General features: G+C 49.7%; 1 protein-coding gene across 1 annotated transcript in view; it reads left to right on the forward strand.

Annotated features, from left to right (window-relative positions):
* The window catches only part of CACNA1A (calcium voltage-gated channel subunit alpha1 A), a 206,774-nt gene that overhangs the window by 117,134 nt on the left and 68,876 nt on the right, over positions 1-20,764 (forward strand). The window contains exons 15-21 of the mRNA XM_055539160.1: positions 187-304; positions 431-498; positions 4,011-4,117; positions 6,013-6,825; positions 15,521-15,984; positions 17,612-17,807; positions 19,389-19,518. Coding sequence (XP_055395135.1) covers positions 187-304; positions 431-498; positions 4,011-4,117; positions 6,013-6,825; positions 15,521-15,984; positions 17,612-17,807; positions 19,389-19,518 — 1,896 coding nt within the window. The remainder of the gene's footprint in view (positions 1-186; positions 305-430; positions 499-4,010; positions 4,118-6,012; positions 6,826-15,520; positions 15,985-17,611; positions 17,808-19,388; positions 19,519-20,764) is intronic.

Below are 20,764 nucleotides of genomic sequence, written 5' to 3' on the forward strand. Positions count from 1 at the left end.
TAGAACACACTGAGAGCTCCTCCATACAAGGACAGCCTTTTCCTCTCGCAAACGGCCAAGACCATCCCCACCCAGAGACAAGGGCCGAGAAAGGGCCCACACGCCAGGTTCCGGCTCCACAGCTGCATCTCTGAGGGGCCCAAGGTTGAGGGGGGGTTGGCTGTGTGTTTCTCCCTCCCCTTTCAGATCCTGACGGGCGAAGACTGGAACGAGGTCATGTATGACGGCATCAAGTCTCAGGGGGGCGTGCAAGGCGGCATGGTGTTCTCCATCTACTTCATCGTGCTGACGCTCTTCGGGAACTGTATCCTCTGGGGGGCGGATGAGCCCGGGGCCTCAGGGAGAGCAGGGCAAGCACAAGGGAGGGGTTCAGGAGTCCCAGATATCAGGGTTCATGTGGCAGTGCTTTCCCTGACTCCAGCGTTTGCAGACACCCTCCTGAACGTGTTCTTGGCCATCGCGGTGGATAATCTGGCCAACGCCCAGGAGCTCACCAAGGTGGAGTTGGTGGGAGAATGTTGCTGTGCAAAGTTACCACCTGCTCATGGCAGATCAGGACCCTGCCAGCCGGGGGGTAGGGTGGGGTGGGGGGACAGGAGCTGGGGTCAGAGCCTTTGTCCCGGCTTCACTGTGCCAGGGAGAAAGGCACCTCCTCCCCCACCCCCAAAATAGACTGTCCCTCATCAAGTGGCTTCTACAGCAAAGGAGGGCGGAGGTGGGGGTGGTTAAGGCAGCAGGGTTGCTGCAGGAAGCAGATGGCAAACTCCACCAGAGTGCCCGTTTATAGGGAGTGGGCAGTGTCGAGGGGCTTCCAAGGAATGCAGCAGCCTCCAGGCGAGCAGGCGCTGACAGCACCCTAAACCCGGAAGGAGGGGACAGATGGAGAGTAACCCAGACAAGGTTCTGAGGCTCAGTGTGTGTCCCCGTGAGCTTGGGAGCTGGCCGGACTTCACCACTGAGCGGCAGCAGTAAAGAATTATATGATGCTCGTGGTTCCAGGCGTAACTGTCATTTCCCTTTGGCAGAGGAGGGGACTGAGGTTCGGAAAGGCAGAATCACCGACCCCAGATGGGATGATAACAGCTGCTATTATTTAAAGCATCATGCTATATATGTCAGGAGCTCAGCATAATTTGGGGCATATAGGAAGTGATCAATAACAGGAGCCTTTGTAAGTCACTTCGCATGACCAGAGATCCAGAGCTACAGCTCTTCATTTTACAGAGCTGGGAAAGGGAAGGCTAGGATTCAAACCCAGACTTGGCAAGTTCCAGAGCCTGAGTTCTTTACCCACACACCCTGCCAACTTTCATTTGAGCCCCAGCTGAGCAGGTAACGATCAAAATAAAAATTAACAACAACCAAAGGAAATGTGATGGCCCCTCTCATATGCCAGACACCAGAAAGCATAAGAGATAGGGAGTAACTGTTATCCCCATTTTGCAGATGGGAAAACTGGGGCCCAGAGAGGCCAGGACCTTGCCACATAGCTAGGAACTGAAAGAGCAGAGGTGTGATCCCTCAAAGAGCAGAGCACAGTAAATGAAATCAGAAAGGAATTTGGGGTGTGAGGGTATGAACTGTTCATGTGAGGAAGCAGCCCAGTTTTCATTCATGGTATTGGATTATTTGGGCAAAATCTTATGCCAAATGCCCTTAGGGCAGCCCTGTACTCCCTGGGATTCAGGTCCACCTCAGCTAGGCACAGAGAAGGCAACATTGCTTTCAGGAACACAGCTTACGCCCTTGGGATAGCCCCTGAGCAGGGCTGCTAGGAAGGGTTAAATGGGTACTGCACTGCACAAGGGAAGCCGAGCACCTTTTTGCAGTTTGAGGGGAAGCTGTCTGGAACAAAGGCATGTTAGGAGGTGGTCATGGTCTAGCCCAAGTCTTTCACCTGCAGCCCTATCACATTAAGAGAACATACGCAGAATCATTCAGGAGGGCCAGGCCTGGGACCTGCCTCAGCTTCACCGCCCCATCCCCCACGCCTTAAGGTACACAGGCCATATTCAGGGAACTGAACTGAACTGAGAAGACTTTGCCAACCGTCCATCTGCCAGCCATGGCAGGAGGGAGAGAGAGTTTCCCAGGCCCAGCCCTGACTGGAGGAAAAACGGAAATCTCTGCCACCCCCTAGCATACGGCCACAGTCCTGGCCACCATGGGGCTGACTGGCGTCACTGTTCCAGGGGCTGATTTCAACCATGAGCTCATCTAGGTTCCAAGACCCCATCCTCAAGGGCTGTCGTGGGGGAGGGGGTGCCCCAGGAGGGTGGGGAGAGAAAGGAGAGAGGGAGAGAGAGGGAGAAAGCTCATCGCCTGTGAAATGTCATCCAGACCCTCATTCTTCCCTTCGTTTATTCCACAAGCATTTCTTGGGTATTTAAAATGTGGCAGGGACCCCACTCAGCCCCTGATGTGGTTAATTTTTTTTGATTGAGGTATATTTGATTTATAATGTATTAGTTTCTGGTGTACAGCAAAGTGATTCAGTTACAAACATAGATTATTTTTCATATTTTTATTATAGTTTATTAGAAGGTTTTAACTATAGTTCCCTGTGCTGCATCATAGGACCTTGTTGTTAGGTTTTTATCTCATTTAGCCCTCACAGAAAACCTCATAGGCAAATTCTCTGAGCCCCATTTTACAGACTTTGTTATTCATTGAAAAGCATTTATTGAGCACCTGCTGTGAACAGGGCCTGGTCTAGGGGCCAGGGAAATAGCCAGGAATAAAACAGACAAATCTCTGCCTTCGTTGATATTCTAGCAGAAGAGATAGACGAGAAAGAAACTTGTCAGCTAGTGATAAGTGCTAAGGAGAAATATGAAGTAGGGAAGTCTAGGAGTTGAAATTTTAGATGAAGATTGTGAGGTACAAAGAAAGACTTCGTCCAAGGTAAGCAGAAAGTGGAGGGGCTGCTATTTGAATCCAGACGGATCCAGAATTTGTGCTTCTAACCATATGCAGCACGGCTTGAACTCGAGCATGTTTCAGACTCACCTGGGAACTTGTTGAAAACGCAGATGCTGGGGCCTGGGCCAGGTTCTTCAGGAGGCCTGGAAATCTGCATTTGTGCATTTGCAGTGTATCCGAGGCAAGTAGTCCAGGGACTCAGCTCTGAGAAATGCTTGGATGTGATGCCAGAAAGAGGGGTGGACTTGGGAGAGCGGGGTGGCCAGTCGAGTCCCACCCCTGTGTTGTCACTGACACAGAGTGTCCTGATCTGACCATTTCCGAGGTGGTAAGGTTGCTTCTTGCCCCAGAGATCCCAGTGCAGTGGGGGAGGTGCCCTGCCACTGCATGATCTTGCTTATTGGCGGGTTTGTCTCTGGCCATTTCTTTCTCGTTGCTTTTTCTTTGCTTTTTCTTTGTTGGCTTTTCTGTTTTACGAATGAGGCCCTGCATGAAGGCTGAAGAAGGATTTAAAGCCCCAAAACGTCTTTTTCTGTATGTATTTTATAAAACATCTTCCCCCATCCTCCTCCTCTCTGAACCTAACCGGCTGAGAATCTAAGTTCCTCTCCTGATTCCCCTTCTGGAGGCTGTTGGCAGTGCATGGGATGGGCTGTGGGTGCCAGATTTTTCTGCACGTGGGGGCTTATTGGTGTTTTATTTAAAGTCTTGGTTCAGAGAGCTTAAATGACCCAGGAAGTAGAATGAGAGGAAAATCTTTGCATTAATTTCCAGCTCGTTGAGACAGAGTTACAGAAAAATCTCCATTGTGGGAAAGGAAGGCAGTCTTTTTCCTTTCCTTTTCTTCTGTGTGTTAAAATAGGGTTCAGAATGAGCTGGATATCAAGCCTGGACATGAAGGGGATAGCCGTACACGTAACCAATGAGTATACATTCCGATTAGGGGGCCTCAGCTCTGATGGGTTGATACCCAAGCCAGACCTGTTTGTAAATATCTCAAATGATGCCCCTGGTTAACAGCAGGGTCAGAGATGCGGCCCCAAGGCCCAGTTCATAGTTTGTGAACAGGGATCCTATGTGCCTTTTAGGATGAACAAGAAGAAGAAGAGGCTGCCAACCAGAAACTCGCCCTCCAGAAGGCCAAAGAGGTGGCAGAAGTGAGTCCTCTGTCTGCAGCCAGCATGTCCATAGCTGTGTAAGTGCCGCCAAGTCTGAGATGCTCTCTGGGCTCCTCAGCCTCTGCACCCGCCCAGTCAAGGACTTGGGGGCAGGGAGCAGTCCCTAACTGCGTTGAGCCTTAGGAAAAAGTACTTCTGCCCCCCCACCCACTTAGTCAAGAAATAGTTAATAACACGTACTATGTACCAGACACTGTTGCTGGAAATACAGCATTAAAAAGAGGTTGAGGTGTATAGGGAGGGCTAGGAGTGGTGAGCGTTATGATGTAAGTGAATTGTCAGGGGTGGTCTCAGGTGACAAAGCCTGAAGAAGGTGAGGGAGGAGCTCATCTCAGGCAGTGGGAACAGCATGTACAAAGGCCCTGAGGCAGGAACATGCCGGTGTGGTTAGGGTACCGGAAAGAAGTCCATGTAACTAAAGTAGAGTGAGTGGGGGTGGAGAAGTGGCAGGAGGTACAGGCAGACAGGTGATGAACAGATCCTGTAGGGCCTTTTGGGCAGTGGGGAAGATGGAAAATTTTGTTCTGAGCCAGGGGAGAAACATGGACAGTTCTTGAGGAGGAATAGGGACTCAGGTGCCCTCCAGGTACTATCAGGGGAGCAAGGGCAAGAGACCAGGTTGGAAAGGACTGCACTGTTCCCTGCAAAAGGGATAATAAGGAATGGACCAGGGTGGTGCCAGAGCAGGTGATGGGTATAGCTGAATTTTAGACAGGTCGTGAAGGTAAGAGTGAACAGAATTTGCTAGTGGATCAGAGGTGGTCAGGTGGTGAGAGTTAAGGTGTTTTGATTAAAGAAAGATTCATTAACACTGCTGCTGCTGCTGCTAAGTCACTTCAGTCGTGTCTGACTCTGTGCGACCCCATAGATGGCAGCCCACAGGCTCCCCCATCCCTGGGATTCTCCAGGCAAGAAGACTGATACACCGATATTCTGAATCGTGCCTTTGTTGGGTAGTCCCGGGACTTTGCAACACTGTGGGGCAGTGCATCACTGGACAATGTAGAGGGGGCTTTTTTCCCAGAAAGCAAGGAGGTGGCTGTGAAAGGAGAACACAGGGAGATACATGCTCAGACATGGAAGCCCATAGGAGGTGATGGTCTGTATACAAATATAGATACACACAGAATGCCTGGAAAAATCTGAATGTTCGAGGGCTTCAGTTGGCACCCCCAGCAACAATCCCACTGGTGTTTTTCACCATCTCCATAGATAGACACTGTCTCAAGACTCCCAAGTGCCTATGCAAGGGTTTCCAGAACCTGCTGCAGGTCAATATTCATTATGATTGGCTGTCTCAGAGATTAAGAGTATTCTAAACATCAGGACCGCCCCCAGGGGCCCTGTACTACAACTTGAAGAGGAATAGAGAGGTCAGTCGATGAACATACACCTGACTGAGACCCCCATTAGCCAGGCCAGGATACCTTACTGGACCAAGATGCCCACCTGGGCTGAGACTCCTGTAAGGCTGAGATGACCAACCAGGTTGAGTTTTCCACACATGTTAAAACACCTAGTTGGGTGGAGATACCCAGCCAAGTCAATATATCCCACCTGGGCCAAGAGACCTCCCCTGTACCCAGGTCAACATGCCTTTCTGGGCCAAGGTACCGACACAGGTGGAGATGCCCACTAGGCCGTTATACCCACCTGGGCAGAGATGCCCACTTGGGTCAAGATGTCTGTCTGGGCCAAGGTACCTGCCTGAGCAGAAATGCCTACCTAGGTCAAGATGCCCACTGACATAGGTATCTGGGTGAAAATGCCCACTTGGAGCAAGACATCCACCAAAGTGGAAATACCTACTGAGCTGAGATGTCCACCTGGGCCCACACTCCTCTTGGCCTGAGTGGCCCTTGCAGGCCACGACGCCCAGCAGTTCCATAACCCCGGCACAATTTCTTTACAGGAAGGAACAACAGAAGAACCAGAAGCCCGCCAAGTCGGTGTGGGAGCAGCGGACAAGCGAGATGAGGAAGCAGAATCTTCTGGCCAGTCGGGAGGCGCTCTACAACGAGATGGACCCAGACGAGCGCTGGAAGGCCTCCTACGCTCGCCACCTGCGGCCCGACATGAAGACCCACCTGGACCGGCCGCTGGTGGTCGACCCCCAGGAGAACCGTAACAACAACACCAACAAGAGCCGGGCGGCCGAGCCCACGGTGGACCAGCGCCTCGGGCAGCAGCGAGCCGAGGACTTCCTCAGGAAACAGGCCCGCTACCACGACCGGGCCCGGGACCCCAGCAGCTCCGTGGGCCTGGACACCCGGAGGCCTTGGGCGGGCAGCCAGGAGGCCGAGCTGAGCCGGGAGGGGCCTTACGGTCGCGAGTCGGACCACCACGCCCGGGAGGGCGGCCTGGAGCAGCCGGGGTTCTGGGAGGGTGAGGCGGAGCGGGGCAAGGTGGGCGACCCGCACCGGAGGCACGCGCACCGGCAGGCAGGCAGCCGCGAGAGCCGCAGCGGGTCCCCGCGCACCGGGGCCGACGGAGAGCCCCGCCGACACCGGGCGCACCGCAGGCCGGGCGACGAGGGCCCGGACGACAAGGCCGATCGGAGGTCCCGGCACCGCGAGGGCAGCCGGCCGGCCCGGGGCGGCGAGGGCGAGAGCGAGGGCCCAGAAGGCGGCGGCGAGCGGAGGCGGCGGCACCGGCATGGCCCTCCCCCCGCGTACGACGCGGACATGCGCAGGGAGGACAAGGAGCGCAGGCACCGCAGGAGAAAGTAAGTGGAAGCGATGAAAACCAAGGAGTATCAGCTAGCTACCTGGTACCCTCCCGAGCCGCTCATATCAGCTTCTTGCCAACCCGCAAAGATAGATGGCATTGCCATAGCCCATTTCACAGATGGGGAAACAGCTGACTTGCTCAAAGTCACACATCTAATAAGTAGCCTTGAACCCAGGTCATCTGGCTCCAGAAGCTGCAAACTGTCACACCCTTGTATCAGGGAAACTACAAAAACTCTCCCCCAGAATGGTATGGCTCTTGCATGTGCTTGCGGGTCGCCTTGGGCAAGGGACTCCACGTCTCTGGACCTCAGTTTTCTCAATCTGTAAAATGGAGATAGTGGGATTAATTGAGTCATTCTGGAAATTAAATGATGTAGTAGATGGAAAGGGCCTGAAAGCAACCGACACGTAAGTGCTTGGGAAATTTAGATCCTTTTAGCTGTTACTGCGGAGAAGGCAATGGCAACCCACTCCAGTACTCTTGCCTGGAAAATCCCATGGACGGAGGGGCCTGGTGGGCTGCAGTCCATGGAGTCGCTAGGAGTCGGACACGACTGAGCGACTTCACTTTATTTTTTCACTTTCATGCATTGGAGAAGGAAATGGCAACCCACTCCAATGTTCTTGCCTGGAGAATCCCAGGGACGGGGAAGCCTGGTGGGCTGCCGTCTATGGGTCACACAGAGTCGGACACGACTGAAGCGACTTAGCAGCAGCAGCAGCAGCTGTTACTGAGTCAATCATTTTTTGACCTTACATTATTCTGCTGGGGGTTGGGGGACAGGGAACGGTTGTTGAAAAAGCCACTCTGGGTCAGAATTGAAGGATGAGCAAGGTTCAAGGCTTTTGGAGGCATCTCCCAAGCCAGAACCTCACCCAATCAGAAACGACACCCTCTTTTTTATAACAATATTCCGTAACACTACCTAGAAGATCCTACAGTGATTGTACGTTGAGGAACCCAAAAACTTAAATGCTGAAACAGCCAATGATCTTTTATTAATCATCATCCTCTTCTTTTCTATCACCTGCCACTAGGACATCATCTTGGTTGTTTCTTTTTTAAAAAGAAAAACAGTTTTTCTAAGTTTTTGTGTTTTTTCTTTTTTACATTAGGTATTCTTTTTCTCAGGTTTTATTGAGATATAATTGCCAGGCAGCATGGTTTAAGTGTTAGGTTTCCCTGGTGGCTCAGATGGTAAAGAATTCACCTGCAACGTGGGAGACCCAAGTTCGATCCCTGGGTCAGGAAGATCCCCTGGAGAAGGGAATGGCAACCCACTCCAGTATTCTTGCCTGGAGAATTCACTAACACTTTTACTTTAATGGTACAAGTGTAAGGAGTATAGCATAATGATTTAATTTACATACATCAGCGCCATATTGGTTTTTAATAATGTATTTAAACGCTTCTGTTATACTCCATGTATACTACGCTAGTACTTCTCAAAATGTGTACAAGAATCCCCAGGGATCTCGTGAAAATACAGATTCTAAATAAGTAGGTCTCAGATGCAGCCTGAGATTCTGCATTTCTAAGGAGTCAGTGCTGGTTGGGAGACCACACTTTGAATAATGAGACCCTAGAGAACCAAATGAAGCAATTCTTTTTCTTTTTTTAATATTTATTTATTTGGGCTTCCCTGGTGGCTTGGTTGATAAAGAATCTGCCTATAATGCAAGAGACCCAGGTTTGATCCCTGGATAGCGAAGATCCCCTGGAGAAGGAAATGGCAACCCACTCCAGTATTCTTGCCTGGGAAATCCCATAGACAGAGAACCCTGACGGACTACAGTCCATGGGTTCCAAAACAACTGGACTCGACTTAGTGACTTAACCACCATCTTTTATTTATTTGGCTGTGGCCAGGGCAGGGATGATGGTGGAGGGGGAATCTTCCATTGCAGTTAGCCAGCTTCTCTCTTGTGGCACACAGGCTCCAGAGTGCTCGGGTTCAGTTGTTGCCACGCACCAGCTTAGTTGCCCCATGGCATGTGGGATCTTAGTTCCCCAACCAGAGATGGAACCCACATCCCCTGCATTAGAAGGTGGATTCTTAACCACTGGACTGCCAGGGAAGTCCCCCAGAGTGAAGCAATTCTGATGCAGGCAGAATCACCATGAATGCGATAGGTGCAAATGCCAGCTGCCTCAGGGTGCCAGCAATTCAAATGACATGAGGGAGTTACCGTCAGTGTTGAGATGTTCCAAAATGGTGAAGTTCCGCGTGACTTAGTCTACTCTTCCTTCAGTTTGTCTAATACTTGCATTCCAGGAAGATGCAATGAGTATTTAAAAATGCAGCAGGACTTCCCTGGCAGTGATTGAGAACCTGAATGTCCACTGCAGGGGGAAGAGGTTCCAGCCCTGGTCAGGGAACTAAGATTCCCCCATGCCACACGGTGTGGCCGCAAAAAAAAAATAAATACTTGATGCTGATCTGTAAAACAGGTTAAAACTCAAGGCTCAGGGACCTCCTGGTGGTCCAGGGTCCAGTGGCTAAGACTCTGTGCTCCCAGTGCAGGGGGCCTGGGTTCGCTCCCTTGTGGGGGAACTAGATCCCACTTGCTGCAACTAAGAGTTCACATACCACAACTAAAGATCCCACGTGCCTCAACTAAGGTCTGGCAGCCAAATAAACAAGTGAATAAAGAAAACTTAAAGGTTCAGATCATCACAAGCAGATCTTTCACCTGTGTGAGGGACATTAGAAAGTCGTGAAGGAAAAAGAATAATTCTTCCCCAGTGAGACTGCCTTGCACATGGTAGGATGTTTATATACCTGCCTCTCATTTCCTAAATGTTCACAGTGCCCCCTAGTTATTATGGCATTAGTTCTCCACATAGCTCCACAACAGCCCTCTGAAAAACCATTGTTCCCCAAAAGGGAATAGTGTTCTAGGCTACGAACAACATATGCAAAATCCCCAAGATAGAACAGAAGGAGGCGAGTTTGCAGTTTGGAAGGTAAGGAAAGAGTGGAAGAAATTGAAGGGACGATAATAGGTCAGTAGAATCTTGAGTCCTCCCAGGGAAAGGAGAGGCCACTGGGGGGGGATTTAGGTGGAATAAAGTCTAGCATAGGACTCCATGACTAAGACCTGGAGAAGAAAGTGGCACCCTGGCCGGTATTCTTGCCCGGAAAATTCCATGGATGGAGGAGCCTGGCAGGCCACAGTCCTTGAGGTCACAAAGAGTCAGGCACAACTGAGCAGACACACACCATAATTAAGAACCAATGGGCCACTGGTGCTATTAATATGACTAATATTCCTGTTGTTATCATCCTCATATTTATACCTCCTCCTATCATTGAAGGAGGCAGAATGACAAGGATAGAAAGGGAACACAGCCTGGTGGTGAAGGGCAAGGGTCCTTGAGCCAAGAAGTCACACTGCTGCCCCATTGCTTGCCAGCTGTGTGACTTTCAGCATGTTACTTCCCCTCTCTGGGCCTCCATTTCCTCATCTGTAAAATGGGGATAAGAACGGTACCTACCGGGACTTCCCTGCTGGTCTAGTGGTTAAGACTCTGTGCTTCCACTGCAGTGGGTGAGAGTTCGACCTCTGGTCAGGGAACTGAGGTTGCACATGCCTTGTGGAATAAACGAATTATATTAAAAAAAAAAAGGTACCTACCTCCTAGCATAGATATAAAGTGCAAATGAGTTAATACTTGTAAAATGCTTTAAATAGTGCCTGGCTTATGATCAGTGTTCAGGAAATACTAGCTCTTATTGGTATGAATATGATTACTCGATACTCAAATGTTAACCGTTTTTAGTAATAGCACTAGTAATAAGCATTCAATAAGTTTTAGCTCTTTCTGTTGTTACATCGTCATTACTATGAAGACGCTTGTATCAGTTGACATAAAAACCAACTTTAAATCCATAGCCTTTAGATTGTTCACTTAAACTGCCTCTTTTTACAGATGGGGAAACAGGCCCAGAGAGGGAAAGGTGTTCCTGAAGCGGGGAGCCAGCCGATAGTAGAAGTGTGATAACCCAACTTTCCTGAATCCCACAGGTGGCCCTTGCTCCCCCTTCTCTCCAAGTACTTCCCCACCTCTACCCCCAAATCCACACCAGGAGGGCTCTGCTCACTCCTTTATTAATAGATGTGTCAAATGCCCTGGCCAGGAGAGGCGTTATTCATTTGGCTGATAAAAAAGGTTCTAATGCTCACTGGAAATAAAACTTCATAAAGATTCAGACACTTTTAAAGAGAAAGAAAAAAAAAAAAAAGCCATTCGTCTGCTTGGAAAAAAAAAAGAGGGATTTCCCTGGTGGTCCAGTGGTTTAGACTCCACGCTTCCTCTACAGGGGACACAGGTTCCATCCCTGATCAGGGGAACTAAGACTCCACATGCCATACAGTGCAGCCAAAAAAAAAAAAAAATCCACATATAGCATTTGGAACAATGCGTGGTAGAGAATAAGGTCTCAACGATCTTAGCTGATATTATCCCACATGCCGCATGGCATGACCAAAAAAAATAAGAATGGCGAAGATAAAATTTTATTCAAGGACACAGAATACTAAAAGACATTTCAGTTCTATATTATGACAAAGCCAATGACCCCAACAGTCCTGCCTCATGCATTTCTGCTCTTGTCATTCCTTAGGTCTTCCCCTGGACATGCTCTGTGTTTTTGATTCTCTAGAGCATTGACAATAAGTATAATTGTTTTCCTGTAGTCCCAGCCTTCCCCCCGCTCCCACATTTCTACTTTCATCTCTTCCTCTTCAGCTTTAACTGTCCCCCTCCTCTGAAACTTTAACTGGCTTCCCCCAGTGGAAAGTGAGTGGAGCACATTCTATTTTGTATTATTAAACAGTTGCTGGCCCCTGATTCCTCATACCAGGCAGCTGAGCCCAGTGTCACCCCAGGACCACCAAAATGAAAATGGAGCTTTCTCTGAATCGCTGCAAAAATCTGTGGATTGCAGGGCATCCGCCACTCCCTGATAACCAGGCAGTGCCTCTTGCTTGATTTGGCTGAGCCAGAGGACGTTTTGCCAAGACCTGTACCACCCGAGAATTAATATCTCAGCTATTGGCATACTAGTTCCACCTGCTCCCATCACCATGACAACCTACTTCCCAAAAGGAGCAAGAAGAGAGAGACTGGACTTCTGAGCCTCACAGTTGATCCTTCATGGGATGGGGTGAAAGGAGGGGCTCCGTCTTTTAATACTGATTCTTACAGTATTCTCAATTTGCTTTGGCCAATGTCCTCAGCACCTCTATCCCATGCACCCCAAGTCATCCATTGCCCCCATGGTCTTCATTGAATGGTGCTGTAGCTTAAGAGCTGTAGGACCAGAGTCCAGCTCAGCCTTTTCCCAGCTGGGTAACACCATGCCTTTACCTCTCTGGGCTTCATCTTCCTCATCTGTAAAATGAGCCTAATCCTAATGGCAGCATCTCAGATAGTGGCTGTCGTGGGGACTCAATGAGTTAATAGGTGCATGTCCTAAGGACAGTGGAGCACAAGGAAGCAGGCCCACCCATCCTCTGGACCTAGGGACTGGAGCATGCCCTGGGCAAGCTGTCCGTAATCCTTAGCAACCAGATGCTGAAGTGATCAGTTGGCAACGGGATGCGGGTGTTATGCAATCAGCTGCCTTTTCCAAGCAGATGATGGCAGATCCCCAAGAGGGAAGGGGGAAGGGGCCTGACTTCAAAGTTTCTGCCCCTTTTGAGTTCTCCTTGGAGACACTTGGAAATAAAACATCCTGGAGACTGATATGAGGCCTCTGCAGGCTGAGCTTGTTAAAACTCCATGGCAAGCAGAGCCAACAGAAGAAACAAAAACAAGGCAAAACAAAAGACCCTCAGATCCCCCTTCCATCTGAACAAGGGGCTCTCGGTCCCGTGCGTGAGGCTGTCCCTTTAACAAAAGGCACGCTGTGGTCTCAGCTGCTGTGTTATTTAGTACAGTCTCTCTGGGTGGTGACCAAAGGATTCAGATTCTCTTTGAAATGATAACTTCACTGAGCCCGCTTTTGGGTAGAACTCTACTTAAAACAATATATAAAATGAGAAAATATCCCCAACCAGCTTTTCGACTGATGTCCAACTTCTAAAAAGGTACCGGGAGGGGATTAGCATTAGCAATCTCTTTGTGGGCTGCGGAAGAGGTTGAGGAAATATTGGTTTAAGATTTATTTCATTTAATCCACACCATCAGAGCTGATGCTCAGTGTCCAGGGATCAGTGTCAGTTTCCCAGGGCTGCTGGCAATCCTTGGTGTTTGCGATCCCTCGGCCGATAGAAGGATCACTCCAGTCTCTGACTTCATCTTCACACTGCCCTCTCCTCTGTGTGTGTTTCTCCCCTTGTCTTCTAAAGACACTTGCCATTAGATGTAGGGTTCACCCTCATCCCAGATGATCTCAAGATCCTTCATTACATCTGCAAAGACCCTTTGTCCAAAAGATGGGTACGGGGAACTTCCCTGGTGGTCCAGTGGTTAAGAATCCGCCTGCCAATGCAGGGGACACGGGCTCGATCTGTGGTCCTGGAAAATCCCACATGCCGCGGAGCAACTAAGCCCGTGTGCCACGACTACTGAGCCCGAACGCTCCATACCTGTGCTCCGCACCGAGAGAAGCCACCACTGTGATGAGAAGCCTGCACACCACAACTAGAGCCTCCACTTGCTGCATCCAGAGAAAGCCCGCCCACAGCAACAGAGGCCCAGCGCAGACAAAGCATAAAAAAAGATGAGGAAACTGAGGCTCAGAGAGGTTACTCAAGCTACAGAGGGTCGCACAGCTAGTAAAATGGCCTTGGTAAAACTCAAAGCCAGATCAGTCAGTCTTCTGAGGTGTCAGCCTAGCACCTGCAAGTGAGGAATTTGCCTGGGCCGGTCCTTCTCCCTGTGAGGCCTCAGAGCTGCTGCTGCTAAGTCACTTCAGTCGTGTCCGACTCTGTGCAACCCCATAGACGCGGCAGCCCACCAGGCTTCCCCGTCTCTGGGATTCTCCAGGTAAGAACACTGGAGTGGGTTGCCCTTTCCTTCTCCAATGCATGAAAGTGAAAAGTGAAAGGGAAGTCGCTCAGTCGTGTCCGACTCTTAGTGACCTCATGGACTGCAGCCCACCAGGCACCCCATCTCTCGGATTTTCCAGGCAAGAGTACTGGAGTGGGATGTCATTGCCTTCTCCGAGGCCTCAGAGACACAAACCCAAAAGTAAATTACCTCGTCTTTCTTCTGCTTGGTTAAAAACGCCATGGACTTTTGCAAGTTAAAATCCGAAGTTAAAACAAGGAAGATGGTACTGGTGTTTTAGCCAGTGGGATAATTACTTTATTTTTTATTGAAGTATAGTTGATTTACAGAGGCCAACTTTTTAAAAATGTTTAAGTGTTAGATAGATTCAGGGTTCCAGATTGGGCCTTGAGAACCAAACCCATGCTGTCCAGGGGCCTTGGTTCCTGTGATTGCATCTAATCTCCCACGTGTTCCATGAATGGATACAATCTGAGGGCTGTCTTTTGCTCATTTCTGGTCTCTTGAGTGAGTGTGTGATGGAGATAGCCTGACAAAACCATTTTCTAGTATACCTGACTCAGCTTCTTTGGGCCTCAGTTTCCTCATCTCTGTAATGGACACAGTAGCCATTTGGACCTCATAAGATTGCTCCAGAAGTTAGTGAGTTGAAATAGAAGAGAGGCTGGCCCACTCTATTGGTGGTTACAGAGAGTGTCAAAGACTTCCCTGCATTCAGCAACCGTGGGCTGACCCCCTGGGAGATCTCAGACAGCTTAGTAAGAGAGCTGCAGGGTCAGGTGGGGGTTAGCATGGGTGCTGGAGCCATGTGGTCTGGGTCCAAGCTCTGTCTGCTACCAACTAACTGTGTAGCCTGGGGCAGGGCCCTTCCTGTCTCTGGGCCTTGGTTTCCTCATCTTAAAATGGGGATAACAGTACTACCCGCTCCCTATTTTTTTTTGAAGATGAGCTGACGTGTGTCATGTCTGGCACACAGCAAGTATTCCGTGAGTGTGAGCTCAGGAGGAGACATGAAGGGCATGGGGTACAGAATTGGGGGGTTGCCTTTCAGAAGAGTCAGAGGGAGGGACTTCCCTAGTGGTCCAGTGGTTAAGACAGCAGTTCCACTGTAAGGGTTGAGGGTTTGATCCCTGGTCAGAGAACTAAGATCCCACATGCCACGTGATGAGGTCAAAAAAAAAGGCAGCATTTCCACCACTAAAGAGGTGGTATTTATGGCTCTGCTTTAGCCACCCCTGGAAGCAGTGTATGTCCTTATCCTGCCAAGGAGCTAATGGGAGACACAGAGACAGGAGCAGGAAGGTTTGGATTGGAGAGATGAGGCTCTGGCAGAAAGTTCTTTTCCACTCTGATTTCTCCATGAAGGAGTAACCTCATCTCCTAGGAAGCAGCCCTTCTGGCAGGAGAAACACCACACTGAAACCTGCAAGGGTGGGCACTTACATCCCGATGAGGTCTTTTTTTGGAAGCACAGAGCCTTAACCACTGGACCACCAGGGAAGACCCCCCCCATGGCGTCTTGATCCCTAACAAGAATGGACCAGGCACAGGAGAATTTCAGAACACAGCCCCTCGACGGCCAGTGGAATCTTAGGCAGGATCCAGACATGTCCCCTCTATGTTCTAACTCACTCACGGGTTCTTTTTTGTTGGCCTGCCTGCTGCAGAGAGAACCAGGGCTCCGGGGTCCCCGTGTCGGGCCCCAACCTGTCGACCACGCGGCCAATCCAGCAGGACCTGCGCCGCCAAGACCCCCCGCTGGCCGAGGATATCGACAACATGAAGAACAACAAACTGGCCACCGCGGAGTCAGCCAGTCCCCACGACAGCCTCAGCCACGCCGGCCTGCCCCAGAGCCCAGCCAAGATGGGGAACAGCACGGACCCTGGCCCCACGCCGGCCCCCACCACCACGGCCACCAACCCTCAGAACGCTGTCAGCCGCCGGATAGCCAACAACCCGGGGAACCCGTCCAACCCCGGCCCCCCCAAGACCCCTGAGAACAGCCTTATCGTCACCAACCCCAGCAGCACCCAGACCAACTCAGCTAAGACTGCCAGGAAACCTGACCACACCACGGTGGACATCCCCCCAGCCTGCCCACCCCCACTCAACCACACCATCATCCAAGGTACGAACCCCAGTCTCATACATCCCTGGGCAGGGGAGCTGGCCTCCTGGGCTTCCTCCCCAGAGGCGCAGCTAAGGGACTCCGGACAGTGACTCCACCTCTCTGGCCTCAATTGCTTCCTCTGGAAAATGGGTAGAGACGTAGTTCCTGCCCCCACAGGGGCTGCTAGGAGAATTAAATGAGATAGTATGGATATGATGCCTGGCAAGTACACAACAGGTTAGCAAATTTTCCTGCCTCCCAAATTCCCACAGGGGAGCCAGGAAGCCCCCATATCTGAGAGGTCAGTAGATTCCTCTGATGGAAATTTGGGGGGAGTGAGATAATTCTCTAGGCCAGCGCCATCCAAAAGAAATGTGATGCAGGCCACCTGTGTAATTTTTTTTTTTCACCTCTGTAATTTTAAACGTTCTAGTAGCCATGTTAAAAAAGAGAAGGGAGGAAAAGAGGAAGCAGAGGGGGAAGAAGGAAGAAAGACATAAGTGATTTAAAACATAAAAAAGAGGGACTTCCCTGCCAGTCCAGTAGTTAAGACTCTGCCTTCCAATGCAGGAGGCAGGGGTTCGATCCCTGGTCAGGGAACTGAGGTCCCACATGCCGCAGGGTGTGACGAAAAATTTAAAAAAATAAAAAGAAACAGATGAACTGAACTTTAATAATAAATTGTATTTAACCCCAAATGCTATTGATTTATATCCAAAGTATTAACATTTCCATGTGTCAATAATGTTTTTTACATTATTATTACATATATTTACATTCTTTTTCTCCTACTCAGTCTTGAAAATCTAGCATGTTTCACACTGCATACTGCAGTTTGGACTAGCCGTGTTTCAAATGCTGGACAGTGCAGGTCTAGGACCTTGAGGAATTGGCTGTTTTTGCCTCTTCCCAAAACCTCCAACATGTAATACTATAATCCGAGAAATTTGGAAATTATGCAAACTGGAAATTTGGAAATTATCGCCTGGGTTTATTATTTTTAAGATAATAGCAGTAGCCCGGTTCTATGCAAGAGCTGTCCATAAGTTTACCCTGTAAATCCTTGCCACAGTCGTACAAGGTAAATCTTGTCACTGTGCCCATTTCACAGATGAAAAAACTGAGGCTCAGTAAGGCTCAGCCTATCCATAAACCCATAGTGCAACTAGGCTATGGGATCAATGCTCAGGAGGGTGGTGCCTCACCTCAGTCAGGAGAAGGGTGTTAATGGGGGGAATCCTGCATTTTGACTATGGGAGGGGCTCAGTATTTCCCATCTGCAAAGTGGGGCTTTGGGGACTCACCCTGCCTGCCTCCAAGTGACAGTATGAAGGTCATCAGGGCCTGAGGACAGGTCTGTATTAATATCCGGTAAAGGTCACAGCAAACTCAAGGCTGTAGAGTGATTGAGAGCAAGCCTTCTGGGGCCGGGTTGCCCAGGTTCAAATTACAGCTTTGCCACTTCCCAGCCGTGTGGCCTTAGGCAAGTCTCTGCACCTCTCTGTGCCTCAGTTTCCTCATCTGTAAAGTGGGGATCATAAAGTATCAACCTCACAGGGTCAAGTGAGGGTTCAATGGCATAATAGGGTGCCTGGCACATAGTAGATGCTTTGCGTCAGCTGCTTATTGCCGCTTTGGGAACTAGGCAGGTCAGAGGTGGGAAACCACGGAGGGAGCCCTGTGTTGCTTCTTGTCCCAACAGTGAACAAAAACGCCAACCCAGACCCACTGCCAAAAAAGGAGGAAGAGAAGAAAGAGGAGGAGGAAGATGACCCCGGGGAAGATGGCCCCAAGCCCATGCCCCCCTACAGCTCCATGTTTATCCTGTCTACGACCAACCCGTGAGTATGGCCCATGGCCAGGGCAGGGGGCCCAGGGCTCCCACTGGGGCAGTGAAAGTCAGGCCAGAGGGCAGACCCAGACAAAGCGTAATGGGGGAGAGTCGCCTCTAAGACCATTAGTCCATAGAGAACTTTTGAGCAATTAAAGAATGATGTCCCTTACTTAAGTCATATAAGATAGAAACTTATCATAAAGTACTTATTTCAAAAAACTGATTCCAACTGGTTTGTTGGAAAAGACCCCCTCCTGCCATCAGCTAGAAAAGCGTTATCATGAATACCCAAATCTATACCGTCTGTGCTGTGAGAGGTGTCCTGTGGAAATGGCTGCTTTGTACAGTGCACCACGTTTACAACTGTACAGGACAGCCCTGGTTCCTGAGCTCTGCTCCTAACTTATGCTCCACGAGGGTTTGGATTCTGGGTAGATGGTCTTTGAGTTTCATGGCCCTTTGTCTTGGGAGGGCCTTGAGGAGGCCAGATTATTTAGGGGAGAAATTTATCATACCTATGTCTTGCTGGCTCAAAGGTTGTTTTGGAATTACATTTTTCCAAAGAGTGTTTCTTGAAATGCTTCTTGACACCAAGAAGAATCACGTCAAATAGCTGCAGGGGAAATGGCTTTCTCTAACCTGCCTCTCGGAGACTCAGCCTGTGTGTTTACTTTTTTATTTGGTTACCATTCTCTATTTTAATAAAGAAATTCTTATATGGCAGTCAGCACCAGACATGGTTCTGAATGCTTTACAAATAAAAAAAAATTTTCTCATAGTAACCCTATAGGGGTTGGTACTCTGCTTATCCCCATTTGACAGATGAAGAAACTGAGGTCCAGAGAGGTAAAATCACCTGCCTAAAGTCAAACAGCAAGCAAGTGGGAGAGCCCAGAGAGACTGACTCCAACATTCCTATTCTTAGCCACTCAGCCCTGCAGCCATTCATACAATCTCATGATATTTTTATCATTATTAATCCACTTAAGTTAATTATCTCATTATTGTCTCATTAGTGTATTAAAGGCACTGATAAGGTCTGCAATTCATAATTTAAGTAACTAACTTTTTGGAGCCCCTACCATGTACCAGGCATATATTAACTCTTTTGATCCTCACATTCTTATTAGTTAGACACAATTATTATGGTTATTTCACTAATGAGGACACTGAGGTACAATAACTTGCCTAAGGTCACTCAACTAATTAAAAAAAAAAAAAAGAAATCTACTTAACCCAGAATTTCCCAGTTTGGTTTGACTATATGACATTTTATGCATAGAAAGCTTTTTTATCTCCTACAGATTCAAGGACAGTATTCAACTCAGTCTGTGAGTTAAGGTGTTCCAGGAGGGTGGTTTGGAAGTGATAGGAACTTATAAACAGAGGTGGGAATTATCTTTCCCTGTGGAGGGCTCCTCTGCCCCAAGAGGGCCCCCAGGGGTAGAAGCTTGATACTCTGTTGGGTGTGGGACCGTGGGAGTTAGAGATCCCAGATAGTGGTAAGTGATATAAGGAGATGACAAAACAAAAGGGCTCAAGAGCTGTTGTCTGAGTGGACCTCTGCACGTCTACCTGTCCTCAACAGCCTTCGCCGCCTGTGCCATTACATCCTGAACCTGCGCTACTTTGAGATGTGCATTCTTATGGTCATTGCCATGAGCAGCATCGCCCTGGCGGCCGAGGATCCTGTTCAGCCCAACGCACCACGAAACAACGTGAGTCTCCCCCAGCAGGCTCCTTCCCAGCCCAGCTCCTCTGTCCCTTTCTCCTGCCTCATGAAAAGCTGATAGCTGGGGTGGAAGGAATGTTAGGGTCACCCCTAGCCACAGCCCCCGTGGCCACTGGTGGGGAGGGGAGGCTCTGATTCTGGTCTTGATGAAGGATGTTCCTTGAGACAGTGGTTCTGTGTGCCTGGTGGGGAAGAGATGGCCCAAGAGTGGCTGGGGCTGAAAATTGCTGGAATCTCTGGTGAGGAGAATGAGGCTGCAGGCTGTGGAAGGGCACAAGCTCTATGTGGGATGTAGGAGAGTCCGAAGGCAGAGGGTGCTCCAGTGGTATCCCCTGTGTAGCCAGGCCTCACCAAACAGACTTTTTCATTCTGACTTGGAGTTTTGAAAGAAAGGATTGTTTTGACTCAAAAAAAGTGGAAGTGTTAGTCTCTCAGAGGTGTCCAACTCTCTGCAACCCCACGGACTGTAGCCTGCCAGGTTCCTCTGTTCATGGGATTCTCCAGGCAAGAATACTGGAGTGGGGTGCCAGTCCCTTCTCCCAGGGATCTTCCTGAACCAGGGATCGAATCCAGGTTTCCTGCATTGCAGGCGGGTTCTTTACCATCTGAGCCACCAGGGAAGCCCTGTGACTCAGTCACAACCTAAACTTTTAGTCAGGCACAGCCTAAACTTTGAGATTTTAGCGGGCTAAGAGAGCTAAAAAACTCTCCTTTGGGGGCCCCAGGGTCTGCTAACAGCCCCTGTTCACTGAGCACTTGCAGTGTTTCAGGCGCAACCCCAGATGCTAGGGGTATCCCCATTGGACAGATGAAAAAACTGAGGCTCAGAGAGGTTAAGTGACCTGCCTGGAGTCACACAGCAGAATTCCAATTCTGCCCACCCTAGATCTCCCAATGCTTCCCTCAGCTGTCACCGTTTATCAAGCATTTACTGTGTGCATGTCCCCACTCGTGTCCTGCCGAGCAGAAATGAGTGTGGTTGAGAGGGGAAACCAAGGCACCAGCAGGCCAGGAGGTGACAGAGGCTGGACTGATGGCTGTACCATCTTCCCCAGCTCCTTTCTCTACCCCCATCACCCCCCACACACAGGAACCATTTTCCACTGGGAGCCTGGCCTGCCGCCCTCGCTAAGTAGGTTAGGAGCCTTGGCGAGGCTGGCAAGTCCCATAAATCAAGCCCGTCTGCAGCTTACTTTGCACTTTCCCTGCCTTCACTGGCCTGGCAAGCCCCT

This window comes from Bubalus kerabau, chromosome 1 (genome assembly GCF_029407905.1).
Source record: "Bubalus kerabau isolate K-KA32 ecotype Philippines breed swamp buffalo chromosome 1, PCC_UOA_SB_1v2, whole genome shotgun sequence".
Classification (NCBI taxonomy): domain Eukaryota; kingdom Metazoa; phylum Chordata; class Mammalia; order Artiodactyla; family Bovidae; genus Bubalus; species Bubalus kerabau.